Here is a 16,047-nt window from a genome sequence, read left to right as displayed (position 1 = left end):
TGATCATATGATGCTATAATTACAGCTTATTTACAGTGTTTATTCTCATTTTCTAACACCAATTTTAATATAAATGTCAGTAATTGTGGATGGAAATGATTGGGAGAAAGATAAAATAAGGAATACATTAATAATTGCCAACCTGGTCCAAAATAAGATAGATTGTGATATGAAACCCTATGTGTTGGTGGAGATTCATTGGATTGAGTAAAATAAAAGAATTTGTAAAAGTATAAGTAAATTAAATAAATAAGTAAAAGGTTTGGATATCAATATTCAACTCTATTCTTATTTTTGTGCTATTACAGTCAAAATTAGATGCACAATGGGAAAATCCATGCCATACATAGAAACCACAAAGCACAGCAGCAATATTTAAAATATAATAACAAAAAACTTTTATTTTATATTCCACTTATTTTTCCTGTGAGAGTTAATAAATAAATTCATTTAAAAGTTCAGATAGATATTTGTTGAACCAGTGAGAGATATTATTGAAATAATTTCCAAATTACATATTGTTATACATTTTTGTATATATTTTAAAATAGTGAAAAGAGGGATGCCTGCATGGCTCAGATGGTTAAGTTTCTGCCTTAGGATTGGACCAGGTCACAATCTCAGGGTCCTGGGATCAAGTCCCACATCAGTCTGCTGGCTCAAAGAGGAAGCCTGCTTCTCCCTCTTCCTGCTGCTCCCCCTGCTTCTGCTCTCTCTCTTCACCCCTCTGACAAATAAATAAATAAAATCTTTTTAAAAACTTAAAAAAATAGTGAAAAGAGTGGTGTAAAACAAAATTTTAAATAAATCTTAAATATTTCATATAAACTTCATGAAAAAATATAATTACATCAGATGTGTAATCTTCATGCATTTAAAAATAATATGGATTTTGAAGATAAAAGGAAAGATAATTATAGAGGCGCCTGGGTGGCTCAGTGGGTTAAACCTCTGCCTTCAGCTCAGGCTCAGGTCATGATCTCGGGGGTCCTGGGATTGAGCATGGAATCGGGCTTTCTGCTCAGTGGGAAGCCTGCTTCCCCCTCCCCCTCTGCCTGCCTCTCTGCCTACTTGTGATCTCTCTTTCTCTGTCAAATAAATAAATAAAAATCTTTAAAAAAAAAAAGGAAAGATAATTATAAATACCTTTAACCATTCACTTTATATATACGGGAATTAAAGACTAGAGAGATTAAATGACCTGCATTAGCTCATATGATCAGTAATGGAACTGAAATGAGAACAGTAGTTCTTCATATCATGTCTTACAAGTTTTTACCCCACTAATTACACTCTATTAGGATCTGATTTTCTATTAGGAAAAATCATCCAAAGTATTTTCACAATAAAAAGTTTCATAATATCATATCATGATAATATTGATGCTGCTGCACAGTGATCTCAGAAAATCAAATTCTTGTTCGTTAAAATTTGTCAGAAATATACCTTCTATATAAGAATATGCATTTATAAATATTATATATTCATATTAAATACTAGTATAGCTGAACTTAATTTCTTGTCCTTATGCTAAAACATAAATAGTAAGACACCCTAAAACTTTCTTGGCTTTATGGATGGTTTTATATATGTGTATCTTACCTAAAAAAAATGTTGGTAATTATATGAGACCAGAGGCTTCTAATTACTTCTGTCATGCTTACTTACGCACACAGGATGGGAGCTGACCAGACCAATTGTGATCCTGTTGACATATTCTCACTGAAGAACCAATCAATCGAAAACCAGGATTACATTGATAAACAACTGTGTCTCTGTATCCATAATTTTCTCCAATGACTTGACCATTCACAATGAGCTCTGGAATTCCACAGTGACCCGCTGAAATGGGTCAGAAAGTAATATTTTTAATATTGTGATTTAAATTTTATTTTATATTTATAAATATATATATATAACATTACTAAACTTTTAAAGTTTATTTACAAGCATGCTACAAATAATGCAAACATGATAAAATGACATAAAGATAATTACAAGATACTCAGCAAAATGTCAAATATTGGGGAATTAAAAGAAAATGTTACTTCTATTAACACTTGGGTCTAAAAGTAGTTAGAAAACATTTCAATCTGTGTAGAAATAAAAAATATATCAAAATTTAAGGAATGCAAATAAATCAGTGATTAGTGAAAAGATTTACAGTGTTAAACACTTTCATTGGAAAGGAAAAAAAGATATATAATCAATGAGTTAAGATTCTATCTTAAGAGGAAGAAAAAGAAGAGCAAAATAAAGAAGAGAAAATAAAGCCAAAGTAGATGAAAGGCTATATTGCAGATAGTTAGAGAAATCAAAGAAATAGAAAATAGAAAACAACAGAGGACATTACGTAAGCTAAAAATGTCTTTCTTTTAAAATAGCAACAAAATTGCTAACCTCCTAGCTAATTCTATCTAGCATACACAAAAAAGAGAAAACAAAATTACCAGTAACAGAAAGGAATGAAGCAATAGCACTACAAGCATACAGGAATGAAAAGAATAAGGTAATATGAAGGAGAGATTTATGCCAATGCATTTAACAGTTCAGAAGAAAAGAGCAATTTGAAAATTATATACAAAAACTAACACAAGATAATATAGAAAATATGAATAGTCCTTCATCTGTTAAAGTACTTGATTTTTTTTTTTAAATTTATTCATTCATTTTAGAGATAGAGAGGAAGAACCAGTGTGTGTGCTCATGGAGCAGGGGAGGGGCAGAGGAGGCAGGAGAGGGACAAGCAGACTCCACGCTGAGGTAGAGCCCAACCTACTACATGTTCTAGAGATCATGACCTAAACTAAAATCAAGAATCCCACATTCAACCTGTTGAGCCACTCAGATGTCCCCCTCCGCCTCCCTTTTTTTTTTTTTTTTTTAAGATTTTATTTATTTATTTGACAGACAGAGATCACAAGCAGGCAGAGAGGCAGGCAGACAGAGAAGGAGGAAACAGGCTTTCCGCAGAGCAGAGAGCCCAATGCGGGGCTCAATCCCAGGACCCTGGGATCATGACCTGAGCCGAAGGCAGAGGCCTTAACCCGCTGAGCCACCCAGGTGCCTCTTCCCTTTTTTTTTTTATTAGCCTCCACACTCAGCATGGAGCCAATGTGGGGCTTGAACCCATGACCCTGAGATCAAGATCTGAGCTGAGATCAAGAGTCAGATGCTTAACCAACTGAACTACTCAGGCACCCACAAAAGTACTTGAATCCTTAAACAAAATCCTTCCCATAAAAAGACTCCGGCTTAAATGTTTTTACTGTTTTAACCAAACATTTAAGTTGAAAAAAAAAAATATATATATATACACACTCACAGAAAATAGAAAAGAAAGGATTATTTCTTAGTTTTATGAGGTAATCACAGCCCCAATAGTAAAACTGGAAGACACATGAAAAACCAATATCCTTCATGAAAATAGATATAGAACTCCTTAAAATTTTAGAAAAACAATCTAGAAACATACATAAAATTATCTGCTGTAATTTGAGAGAGTAAAAGGGTTAGTGCTATAGTAACAGAGTAAAGGGGGAAAATATTATTTTTAAAAATATTTTATTTATTTATTTGACAGAGAGATAGTGAGAGAAGGAACACAATGAGGGGGAGTGGGAGAGGGAGAAGCAGGCCTTCCCACTGAGCAGGGAGCCTGATGCGGGACTCGATCCCAGGACCCTGGGATCATGACCTGAGCTAAAGGCAGATGCTTAATCATTGAGCCACCCAGGTGCCCCAAAATATGATTGTTTTAATACATGAAGAGAAAGCATTTGACAAAATTCAGTACCAATTCATGATGAAAACTAACAACACATTTAGAATATAAGGGAAATTTTCAAACTGATAAAGTTATCTGCAGTATTATGATTTATAGTAAGAAGTATGTATTTGGTCTTGGTCCCTGTTTCTGATAAAGAGCTCCTAAAACTCTTGGAATTTCCTAAACGATAAAAGAAAAAAAAATGTGTCTTGTTATATTAACGAGGTGGCTTTTAGATCTCATCTAAGCTGGGTACCAGTGGAGCTAATTACATGGCTAGAAGGTTGGAACATTCAGTCCCACCCTTTGACCTCTGGAGAGGAGAGAAGAACTAGAAGTTGAATTAATAGCCAATGACCAATGATTTAATCAATCATGCCCAGGCAATGAAACCTCCTTATAAAAACCAAAAGCACAGGGTTCAGAGAGCCTCTGGTTTGGTGAATACAAGAAGATTCAGGAGAGTGGGGGCCTCAGAAAGCATGGAAGCTCTGTACCATTCTCATATACTTTGCCCTATGTATCCCTTTCCATTTGACAATTCCTGAGTTACATCGTTTTGTAATAAACCCTTATCTACTAAGTAAAATGTTTCTTCTCTGAGTTCTGTGAGCCACCTTAGCAAATTAATCAAATCCAAAGAGGGGGTTATGGGAATCTGTGATTTAGAGACAGTCAGAAGCACAGGTAATAGCATCTGTAGGGGGAACAGAAACCAGTCTTAACAGAACATTTAGGAATGCCTGGGTTAAGTATCTGCCTTTGGCTCCGGTCAATTCTGGCCTCCCCACTGAGTGGGAAGTTTGCTTCTCTCTCTCTTTTTACCCCTCCTCCAGCTTGAGTTCTCTCTCTCTTTCAAATAAATACAAGTGTTTTTTTAAAGGCCATTTATTTACTTGAGAGAGAGAGAGCACGGAGGAAGAGAGCATAGAGGAAAGGGAGCACAGATTCCATGTTGAGCAGAGAGCCCAACATGGGGCTTGATCCCAGGACCCTGTGACCAGAACCCAAACCAAAGGCAGATGCATAACCCTCAAATAGATAAAATCTTAGGAAAAAAACAAAACAAACAAAAAAACACTGAAACTTTAACCTAAGGAATCTGATGCTATCTCTAGTTAGACAGTGAAAGAATTGAACATAACCACAGGACACTCAGTCAGTGTCCAGAGCATTGCTTATTGTTGAAAATAGAGTCTCCAAATGCCAAAAGACATCTAAGAAAAACCTCCAGCTGATATATTTACCAGTGAAATACTGAATTCTTTCTTCCTTATATAGGGAATAAGACAAGGATGACCAGTTCTATTTAACGTTGTTTGGTCAGCCCTATGCAACCCAAACATTCATACAAAGGTAGAAAGAAAGCATAAATTTATGAAACAGAAAAGTAAAATTATTCTAAGGTCAGATGATATATATACAGAAAATCCTATTTTAAGAAAATCCTAAAACTAATAATTTAGCAAGTTTTCAGGACACTAGATAAATATTTCAAATAATTATATTTTTATATATTAGCAGCAAACAATGTGAAAATGTAAATTAAACAGAAAATGTAGCTAAAAATGAACAATTTCACTTATAATATTAGAAACATACTAAACATTCTCAGGAATAATTTTAGCAATAGACTTGAATAATCGCTATGCTAAAAATACAAAATATTGCTATTGCAAAAAAATTGAGGACTTAAATAAATGAATAAATATACTAAATTATCATGCTTATTAATTGGAAGACTTAACATTGTCCAATTCCAATTCTTCTCAAATGATGTATGGATTCAATGTGATCCTGATCATAATTCTACTAGATATTTTTAAAAATAAAAATTTATAAGCTAAGTCTAAAACATACTAAATTAGAAAAGACATACAGTATCCAATGTTATCTTGAAAATTAAGAAAAAATAGAAAGACATACATAAAAAATTTCAAGACTTAGTATAAAACCTATTCAACAAGTAGTGTCAGATACCCTGCTAGAAAAAAAACTAAACCTCAATTTTACTTCATTCATTATACATACAAGAACAAATTAAATCAAAGATATAAAAATAACACCCAAAACTATGAAACTTCTGGAAGAAAATCTGAAAGAAAATCTTTGTGAATTCTGACTGAGTAAAAGTTTCATAAACAAGATACAGAAAGCAATAACCAGAAAAGACAGATTTTAAAAAAATCTAAAATTTCTGCCTATTAAAAGAAGAAATAAGTAAGCAAGTTACAAGCTGTAAGAAAATATCTGTAAATGCATAATAATGAAGCCCTTATCACCAGAATATACAAAGAATCCTATAATTCATAATTAAAGCCAATTCAATATAAAATATATTTCACCAATTCACAAAGGAAAATTTACAAATGGCCAAAATGCTCAAGAAACTGTACTCCATCAGCAGTCATCAAGACAAAGCAGATTAAAATGTTATAAAGTACCTTTATGCACCCAATGGAATGGATAAAATTAAAAGACTGGCTATACCACATGCCGGAGAAAATGTGAGACAAGAACTCTTCTGGGAATTTTACTCCTAAATCTTTAAGAGAAATGAATACATATGCTCACAAAAAAATTTTTACATGAATATTCATTGCAGCTTTTTTCATAATAGCCCAAATCTGGACAAGGGTATGGTGTCTATCAATAGGGGATTGACCAACATGTGGCATATTCATATAATGGAATTCTACTCAGCTCAGCAATTAAAAAAAAAATAGTGATACACACAACAACATGGAAAGAGAATGAAAGAAGTCTTACACTGTATATAATTTAGAATTCCATTCGTATGGATTTCTAGAAAGGGAAAACTAACATATGGTAAAAAAAAAAAAAAAAAACAACAAAAAAAAACCAATTATTGTCTTAGGGCTGGAGGGAGCTGCAGATTGGCTGTATGGGGCCATGAGGAACCTTTTGAAGGTTCTGTAACTACAAAGTGGTTTAAGGTAGACAGTTATACATATTTGACAAAACACATCTCATTGTGTATTTAGGACATATAATCCATTGTATACATATTTTGCTATGGTAAAAAAGAATTAAGAAGAACAAGCAAATATTAAACTCTTGGTAATGATATGCATGCTGTAATGTTTAGCAAAAAAGTGCACTGAATTCTGCACATTACTTTTAAATACATCCAAAACAATGAATTGATGGATTAGGCCTGGAAGGATAGATAGATATGAGATAAGCAAATCTGACAAAATGTTAATTGTAGAATCTAGGTGGTGGGCATAGAGATACCCACATATCAAGTGTCACTGTCAAGTGTTTCAGTTGAAAAACTGAAAAATTCCTATTAAGATGCTTAGGGACTAGGAATAAATGCACTTTATTTAGAGAAACAATTATAAGCACATAATAATGGCCATTATTAGCCAAAAGTGTCTGTGGCTATAAGAATAAGGTTGGTTTTTTTTTTTTTTAAACATGAGAATGACTGGACTACATTAATCCTTAAAGCTAAGTTCAAGATTCTAGAATTTGCTTGTTTGGCAATTACATTTTTAGAGTTTCTATTAGATGTCAACACTACTTCCTCTGCAATGGATGGCGATGTCTTCATAGTCTGAGAGGCAATATTTTCTTAGAAATCTTCCTGCTATAGCCTGTCTCTTCAGAAAACAGAATCAGGATTCTAAACAGGTAAATAAAACCACTCTCTATATACAATATTCAATAAATAATATACAATATACAGTAACAGTTCCTCAGGGCATAGAGCCACAAAATATGGTAGATCAAATTTAGATTACATATATGTGTTCAGGTTTATATGTAAACTAAGTAACCTGCAATTGAAATCTGCATAACAAAAATCAGTTTGAAACTATTAAAAATATTTTCATTATTTAATCCTTCCATTATTTAATCCTTATATAGGATTAAATAATGGTACTTAAATTATATAAATTAAATTATTAATTTAATTATTATATTATTAAATTATATAAACAAATTTATAAATTATATAAATCCTATATAAATTATATAGAATTAAATAATGGTACTTAAATTTGTACCATTTTTTATATAATAGTCTTAGAGCATATTCAAATATACATACTTTTATAAAGAAACCATTGTTGCTAGGCTTCCAAGTGTACTTATTAACAAATATGCTTGAGGCGGGGGGAAAGGATTTTAATCAAAACCTGTGGCTGTACCTTTTTAAGTTTGAAATAATGATTGCATTAACATGAATATAGTCAAGCTTATAAACAAAACACTATGAATCTAAATTGTTATAGACTTTTCTGCCTTTCCTCATATTCTTAAATATAGTAAATATTTATAGACAAAACACTGTCCATATCTAGCAATACTCTGTTCATAATAATCCACGATTTTTAAATTAGTAAACAAAAAGATTACCTCTTATTTCCAAAAGACAAGCGAATAATTATTAGAACAATTTCATTATGCCTAATTCAGTACTTGTTGTCATATCTTGAAATCATTTTGGAGAAAAATAGAGCATAAATTATATATTCTCTTATTATTAAAAAATTATTGAAGTCTTTGAAAAAAGATAAAGCATAAATCATAATATTCTTTTAATAATAAAAGAGGAGGGGCAACAAGAACTAGCTAGTTCAGTTTCTTTAACTGAACAGGTTTTTAAAAAATGAATTAAAAAACCCTAAGGGGAAAGAAATTCTATTTGCTTAAAATCAGGTTTGAAAAAATCTATTTTTAAAAGTTTAAAAGAAAGTAATATTACATATGTTAAAATCTTATGACATTAGAAGGGAGGAAGACTTTAAATGTGGAAATCGTCTTTCTCCTTCGATCTTTACCTTAAGCCAATACGTGAAAGGAGAACTGACTATGGTTTAGAATGAATTAACTGCTACAGTGATTTAATCCAGCTGAGTATGCAGACATACAATTTTCAGCAATTAGTTTTCACCTTTTTATTTTCACATGCCTGGAAGAAAATGTGTCTCTCCTTAATGACATAAGATTCTCATTTGAAATACTAGTTGATTAACTTTAAGAGTTATCTGTTTAATAGTTTTTCTAGCATGAGACATTTTCAGTTAAACATTTTCTGGCTAGGTCTTTACTGAGTGAATATAAATGATCATCTCTTGTTATAGAAAAAGGGCTCCCTCCTTTTCAGAGTTGGAGGGTGGGGGTGTGGTTGCTTAAAATGATCCAAAAATCTGTACCTAAGCATCTGGTTTCAGATCCACTCCAAAGACCTGAAGAAAGGCATTCTCGAACCGCAGAGCCCACAAGCATGAATCCGGAATCACAGGTAAAGATGGCCGTGGAGCCATATGAAGTTTGAGTTCCAATCTTATTTCCATTTGGAGGTGTAGGTAGTTCTCCACAGGAAATAACTTGAAACAAAAACAAAACAAAACAAAACAACAACAACAAAAATGTTTGAAGACATAGTCAATGTGTCCTTATAACAAAATCATGCTTTTAACATTTTGAATTCTTTGTGATCTGACATATTCACAACTGAAATTGACATTTACAGGACATGTTTGGATAAGTGTGAAAATGCAAAGAAAATACATGACATACTTTAAAATCTATTCTCTTTGAGTTCTCTTAAAACCTGAGTGACAGCAACATGTAATGAAGCTATTTTTGCATCTTCACTTAGCCAATCTGGTCACTCAGCAGGTTGTCATAAAAGAAAGAAATTCACAAGGTGAAGGACTTCCATCCTTTTGACTTACCTGGGCCAAAGTTTCCTCTTTAATCTGAAACAATGCTAAAATAGTACAGGAATATCTCACTTTACTATACTTGGCAGATGTTGCGTCTTTACAAATTGAATGTTTCTGACAACCTTGGGTTGGTTGAGTAAGCCTATCAGTGCAATTTTTCTGACAATATTTGCTCACTTTGTGTCTCTGTCACATTCTGGTAATTCTCGTAATATTTCAAAATTTTTCATTATTTCTATATTCGTTACTGTGATCTGTGATCTGTGATTACCACTTGCTGAAAGCCCAGATAATGGTTAACATTTTTAGCAATAAAGAATTTTTTAATTAGGATAATTACATAGTTTTTTAAGCACAATGTTATTACAGTATAGTGTAAATATAACTTTTATACCAGCACTGGGAAGCCAAAAATTTTATTTGACTTCCTTTATTGCAGTATTAGCTTTATTGTGGTGGTCTGGAACTGAACCCATTATATTTCTGAAGTATGCTTGTAATTACAAGTAATTTTTGTTGAGATTACCACAGTTGATAAAGAAATTTACATGTAATATATCATTTGATTTTCACAAAAACCATTAGAATGATATTTCACATTTTGTTTGCAGGTTTAAAAAAACTGAAAAAGAGATTAACTCACTAAGTCATTTAGAACCCAGTTCTTATAACTCCTTCATATTTAAAGACTGTGAATGAAATGTCTTTCTTGAATTAAAAACAATAGTGGATAATGTTTATCGTGTGTTTATTTTGTACCAGACACTATTACCAGTGCTGTAAGTTAAATAATTCTCAAAACAACCCTATGAGGTAGGTGGAGTCAATGTATGAATTGTATGGACTAGGATAGGAGCACATAGTAGTCAAGTAACTTGAATAAGGTTACACAGCCTATAAATAACTAAATCAAAATTAAAACCCTGTGGTCAGATTCCAGAATCACATACTTAGCCACCAGCCCACATGCCGACTTTCATATCGAGGCTTTATGTGCCCATTGCAAATAGAAAATTTGTAAACTTTAAATTGCTGCATATAAAATTTTAAATGTAGTGATTATTTTGAACTAATCCTTCAACAATACTTTGAAGTAGCTATACTTTTATTAATATTAGTAATACTAGTATTTATATTATTTTAATTTAAAAGATCAATAAATAATCAGCAAAAGCACTATTCTTTCCATTTTCTCAGTGAATTTCAGTCCTTAGATTCCTCGCCTTTCCCCCACTCTTACCTGTAGATAGGGACCTCGCTTTTTGTTTTGTTTTTTTTAAAGATTCCATTTACCCATTTGACAGAGAAAGATCACAAGCAGGCAGAGAGGCAGGCAGAGATAGAGAGAGGGAAGCAGGCTCCCCGCTGTGCAGAGAGCCCAATGCGGGACTGATCCCAGGACCCTGAGACCATGACCTGAGCCGAAGGTAGCGGTCCAACCCACTGAGCCACCCAGGTGCCCCGATAGGGACCTCGTTTTATGTATCTCTTAAATTCTTCAACATCATAGGTGATCCCTTAAGCCCTTCTACATCATCACAGAAGAACAAGACAAACATTCGTTGAATGCCTGATTAAATTACAGATTTTATTGTAGATATTTTTTTCCTAGCTCTTTGAAATATCTCTATCCCATGTGCCTGTGTAATGAAATAATACTGGAAAACAACAGGCTAGAAGCAAAGAAAACTCCAGGAGAAACTGTGAAAGAAGCGGCAAAAATTTAGAAATATAGATACCATATTTTTAGAATATCATAATTATAGTTTTGACATCTATTTTTGATGTCATTTGATTTTTTTTTTTATGTCATTTGATTTTAATTCATCAATATGATTATCTTATAAAAGAGGGAAAACCCTTTATATGGATATTAAAAAATAGATTGTAAAGTAGAATATTCATTAGTAAAATAATAGTAGATACTTGCATACTTATTACACAAAGACCATTGTTTGCTCTGTTGAACTTCTTAATCATCATAATCATAATCCTATTTAGATTTCTGATTCCTTTATTATTTATAAATTATGAGTGTTTATGTCATAAATACCATAGAGTTGTGTTGGACACAAAATGAAAGAATGAATTTTCAACCTAGCATATTTCCTGGCACAAAGTAAATGCTTAATAAATGTATGGAAGGAAGTTCGATGGGACTACATAATATTTCATCTGAATGTCCTATGCTCAGTTAACTTACCTGTATTAGGCACTGGCCATTTATATTAAAAGAATGCATGGGAAAAAAGAACGCATGGAAATAGAGTAACAATATGCTCAATTTGATTCAATAAATATTTACTAAGGTCATGCTGTGAATAAGGTTCTAGCTGATATTTTCAACATAACATACCATTAAATCTTTTTAATAACTACAAGGTAGGTATTGTAATTTTCCAGCTTAAGAAATTTAGGATCAGAGAAAATGAACATCATATAATATGATTAAAAGCCAGAGAGTATAGTCTGGCTGCTTAGATTGAGTCTCATTTCTCCACCATTTTTAGGTTTTGTGAGTTATGTAAAATGATTAAACCGGGGCTCAGTTTCCTTTTTTGATAAAATAAGTATAATAACATCAACTACTTCATAAAATTAGAACTAAGCAATAAGTGTATTAATACATGTAAAGGGCTAAAAGCAGTGCCTGCCTAGCAAGTTATAAGTATACAGTAGGCATTATCAAGTTTACTGTGGTAAGTGATAGATTTAGAATCCAAACACAGGATTTCTCTATCTAAGCTTATACTTTTTTCATGAGGGTTTACTCAAACAAACAAACAAACAAAAACTTATAAAATTTTAAAATTTAATGAGAATAAATGATCTTTTTAATAATATTATCTCATTATTTGCTCTAGTGTGTTTGGAAAAGGAAGTGACCAAGCAATTCAATCAAGTGGGGAGAGTATGTGTTGTAATGAGCACTGGGTATTATATAAAACTGATGAATCACAGACCTGTACCCCTGAAACAAATAATACATTACATGTTAATTAACTAAATTTAAATTTAAAAAGAATAGCTTATGAAATTAATTTAGCTGAGTGAATACTTACTTTGGCAATATGGTCTTTCATTTCTCCAACTCCAGGTACCATTAGGAAGACATTCAATAGAAGCAGGACCTAGTCCATGATAACCAGGATCACAGCTGAAGACTACCTTAGTTTTGTATTCATAATGGGAGCCATTCACAATTCGCCATCTTCCATGTTCCAAGGTAAAGGAATTGATACTCGGACATGTAACAACTATACAAAAACCAAGAACATAAATGTTAATCAGTCATGTCTGTTCTACTTCTTAACTGTATCTTGTATCTATTCCATCCTCTATATCACCACTACCTTAATTCATTCACTATTGTGCCAAAGTCCTTTAGCATTTTAAAAATTTATTTTCCATGTTAATCTTTTCCACTCCCCTAGCTCTATGGTATTGCTGACAGTTCCTTGAATATGTTTTACTATTTCACACTTCAAAAATCTGTGTACTATTATTCTATTTACCCAGAATCTTTATTACTGCCTTACCTCTACCCTCTTCTTCCTTTTTTTTGTATTATCATTTCCAAATTTATTCCTTAATACAGAAAGACATGAACTGTGTCTTAGTGATGAATCATTCCAATTCTATTAATTTGTTAAAATTTTTTCTTTTCTTTGAAGTTGATTTAAAAGTATTCTTTTTGAAGTCTTTCTTCACAACTTCTATGAGATACAAATAACAGGATGTAGGAAAAAGGACACCCTTGTACAAGCTGGTGGGAATGTAAACTGGCACAGCCATTATAGAATATATATGTAGAGCCAGTAAGGAAGAACCTCAAAATATTAAAAAGAGGACTACCATATGCTTCAGCAATCCCAATCTGGGTATATATCCAAAGGAAATGGATTCAGGATCTCAAAGTGATATCTGCATACTCATGTTCATTGCAACACTGGTCACAATAGGCAATATACAGAAACAACATATTCTCATTTGTTCAGAAATTTTGGGAGGACTGTATTTTGAGGAAATCTGTTTTATGAGAATAGGGTAATCGTGCAAGAGTTGTGTTATACACTTTGGCTAATTCAAAAATTGTTCAACGTAAGATAAACGGAAGCATTATTCAATACCTATGTTGAGACTACACATAACAACTTTCATTTTAAATGAAAAGACTACTAAATTGAAAATTAGTATTGAGAAGAAATAAATGTAATATAAAGACAAATAAAAAGACCTTATTTACACCACCATTTTTCCAATTTTTTTTGCTACCATATATTTTAACAGAACGATTTAATGTCACCATTAAATAATATTCATTTACCTATTATAGTAGTAATGAAAGCAATGGGAATATTTTTTAAATGCAAGTAACCTGAAGAATACTGATGAAAGCTAAAGTTATGGGTCATCTTACCAACAACTTTTGCCCTTATAAAAAAATCAGAGCTGAGTGTATTGGAATATAATTTTACTAATTATAAATCTTTAAATTTTTTTCAAGGACATATACAGAAAGTACATGTTGACTGATGGTTGAATTTTACAAAATAAGTAAACTCTGTTATGTAAAATAAAATTCACTTTATTTTTTTGACATAAATGTTCTGGAGTTTATGTCCTTGTACTGTCTTTTAATTGTTCATATTACAAGACAGCTTAATTAACTTTTATTCCCTCTTAGACATCACATTTCATTTCAGGGATTAGTTCTAAAATTTGAACAATACATAATCTTTTAAAGTGTACAAGATGCCAATAGAAACACAAATGATACCATTTCTTTAACACACATACCAACACAGCGAGGGGTCTTGTTATGATTGCTCCAAGTTCCATCTGATTGACATATGGCAGTAGTAAGTTCCTTAGATGATAATCTATATCCATCATTACAAAAATAGGTAACTCGGGTTCCTACCAAGTAGTCTGTTGTGAGTATTCCTCCATTTGTCGGAGCTTTAGGAATCCCACAGGAAATTGCTATAATGAATATATGTACAAAATCATAGAAACAGAAAAATACTTAATTTAGTAGATAAGTCTCTTAAATTATAAATCATGTAAAACTCTTTGGGATTTATTAATTCCTCTGAAACAACTTCAGAATATCTCCTAAAAAAGTTTTCCTGAACCATAACTTTTTGAATAATTTATTTCAATCTCCTATTGAATGTGATTTTTTTTTTTTTTGGATTGGTGAATCCATACATTATTAATGCTTTATGTTTGTGTTTCTTACTTGGTTTCTTTTCAGCATTATGTCAGCATTCATACAGATTATATAAGAATGAAAATTGGGTAAATATAGAGTGTATGCAGGGCTAATCTATAACTGGGGTACCACATAGCAAGTTTGGTTAATTAATTTGATAGATAATTATTAAGGATTATAAAGGGCTTGTAACTAATACTCATCATGACTTTGGCCAAAAATATAACACATGGATGCATAGATTTATTTTAACTGAAAGCTGGATATTACTTTGTCTTGGGTCCAAATTCTATGTGCTTGGGCACCATCCATAGAATATCATGTGATCAACATGTTTAATAAATATAGGGCCTGGACACATTGTCTTAAAACCTAGAATGAATCATCCTGCATTTCATTGATATGTCTTAGATGTCTTGGTTTTCATCTACAATAGATCTGATTTAGGTGAAATTAGTTTTTCCATAATGTGATAATTACAGTAAAAATTTTTATTTACTTTATAGTATATCAGGTATTTTCACATCTCATAAATTCAAATTACTACAGATATACTCAAAGATTGATTGATTGCCATCTTTGCTCTACAAGTACATATTTGCTTTTCCAAAAACAAAGAAAAAAACATAAGCTTTAAATGAATATATTTGGCAGCAAAATCCTGATTAAAATGAGATTATTTTTATCTTTTATATCATGTTCATAGATGTGTAAATACTTACACATATGTCTACACAAAAATTAGTGTATTGATTATAGGTACAGCTCTACAACAAGCTATGTAACATCTGGTGTATTTTCTGTATTACCTCTATAAAATCAAAAAAATTTCTAAATTCTGAAATATATAGTCTTCTAGGTTTCCTATAAAATACAGTAGACTTATAACTACATTTTTCTCTTATTAAAGGAATTAAGAAACAGACATATTTTTAATAATTTTAACATTTACAGACTTGTGTTCTAGTTATTTATCTTTCATTTCAACCTAAAATTATTTCAACTTCTCTTAGAAAACCTACCACTTAGGTGTTTAATTTTAATAAATCAATGTGAATTTCACTATGAGGTGAAAACCTTAGTGAAATCTATATGAAATTCACAAAATTGAATGGCAGACTCCCTACTCGTGAATGGTTTAATCTTTTATAATCTGATAACCTGAAAATTATGAACAGAAAAGCATAAATATTGATTTAATAAATTATATAAGCAATGTCATATAATTATGTTATTATCCCTGCTATCATGTAGCAAACATAAATGGCTTCCTGATGTCTGCTCAAGCAATGTTGATACTTCCACTTAGGACTTTTGGGAATTTCAATTTGTAATAAGTCGTCTCCCTACTGAAC

General features: G+C 31.7%; 1 protein-coding gene across 1 annotated transcript in view; it reads right to left on the bottom strand.

Annotated features, from left to right (window-relative positions):
* The window catches only part of CSMD3 (CUB and Sushi multiple domains 3), a 1,253,935-nt gene that overhangs the window by 67,544 nt on the left and 1,170,344 nt on the right, over window positions 1–16,047 (bottom strand). Inside the window, exons 51-54 of the mRNA XM_044245069.1 lie at window positions 14,275–14,460; window positions 12,537–12,731; window positions 8,959–9,132; window positions 1,669–1,842 (exon numbers count right to left, since the gene is read on the bottom strand). Of these exons, the coding sequence (XP_044101004.1) occupies window positions 1,669–1,842; window positions 8,959–9,132; window positions 12,537–12,731; window positions 14,275–14,460 (729 nt within the window). The remainder of the gene's footprint in view (window positions 1–1,668; window positions 1,843–8,958; window positions 9,133–12,536; window positions 12,732–14,274; window positions 14,461–16,047) is intronic.

The sequence above is a fragment of the Neovison vison genome, chromosome 4 (genome assembly GCF_020171115.1).
Source record: "Neovison vison isolate M4711 chromosome 4, ASM_NN_V1, whole genome shotgun sequence".
Classification (NCBI taxonomy): domain Eukaryota; kingdom Metazoa; phylum Chordata; class Mammalia; order Carnivora; family Mustelidae; genus Neogale; species Neogale vison.
Note: the sequence above shows the minus strand (reverse complement) of the source record. Positions and strands in the feature narration are given on the sequence as shown.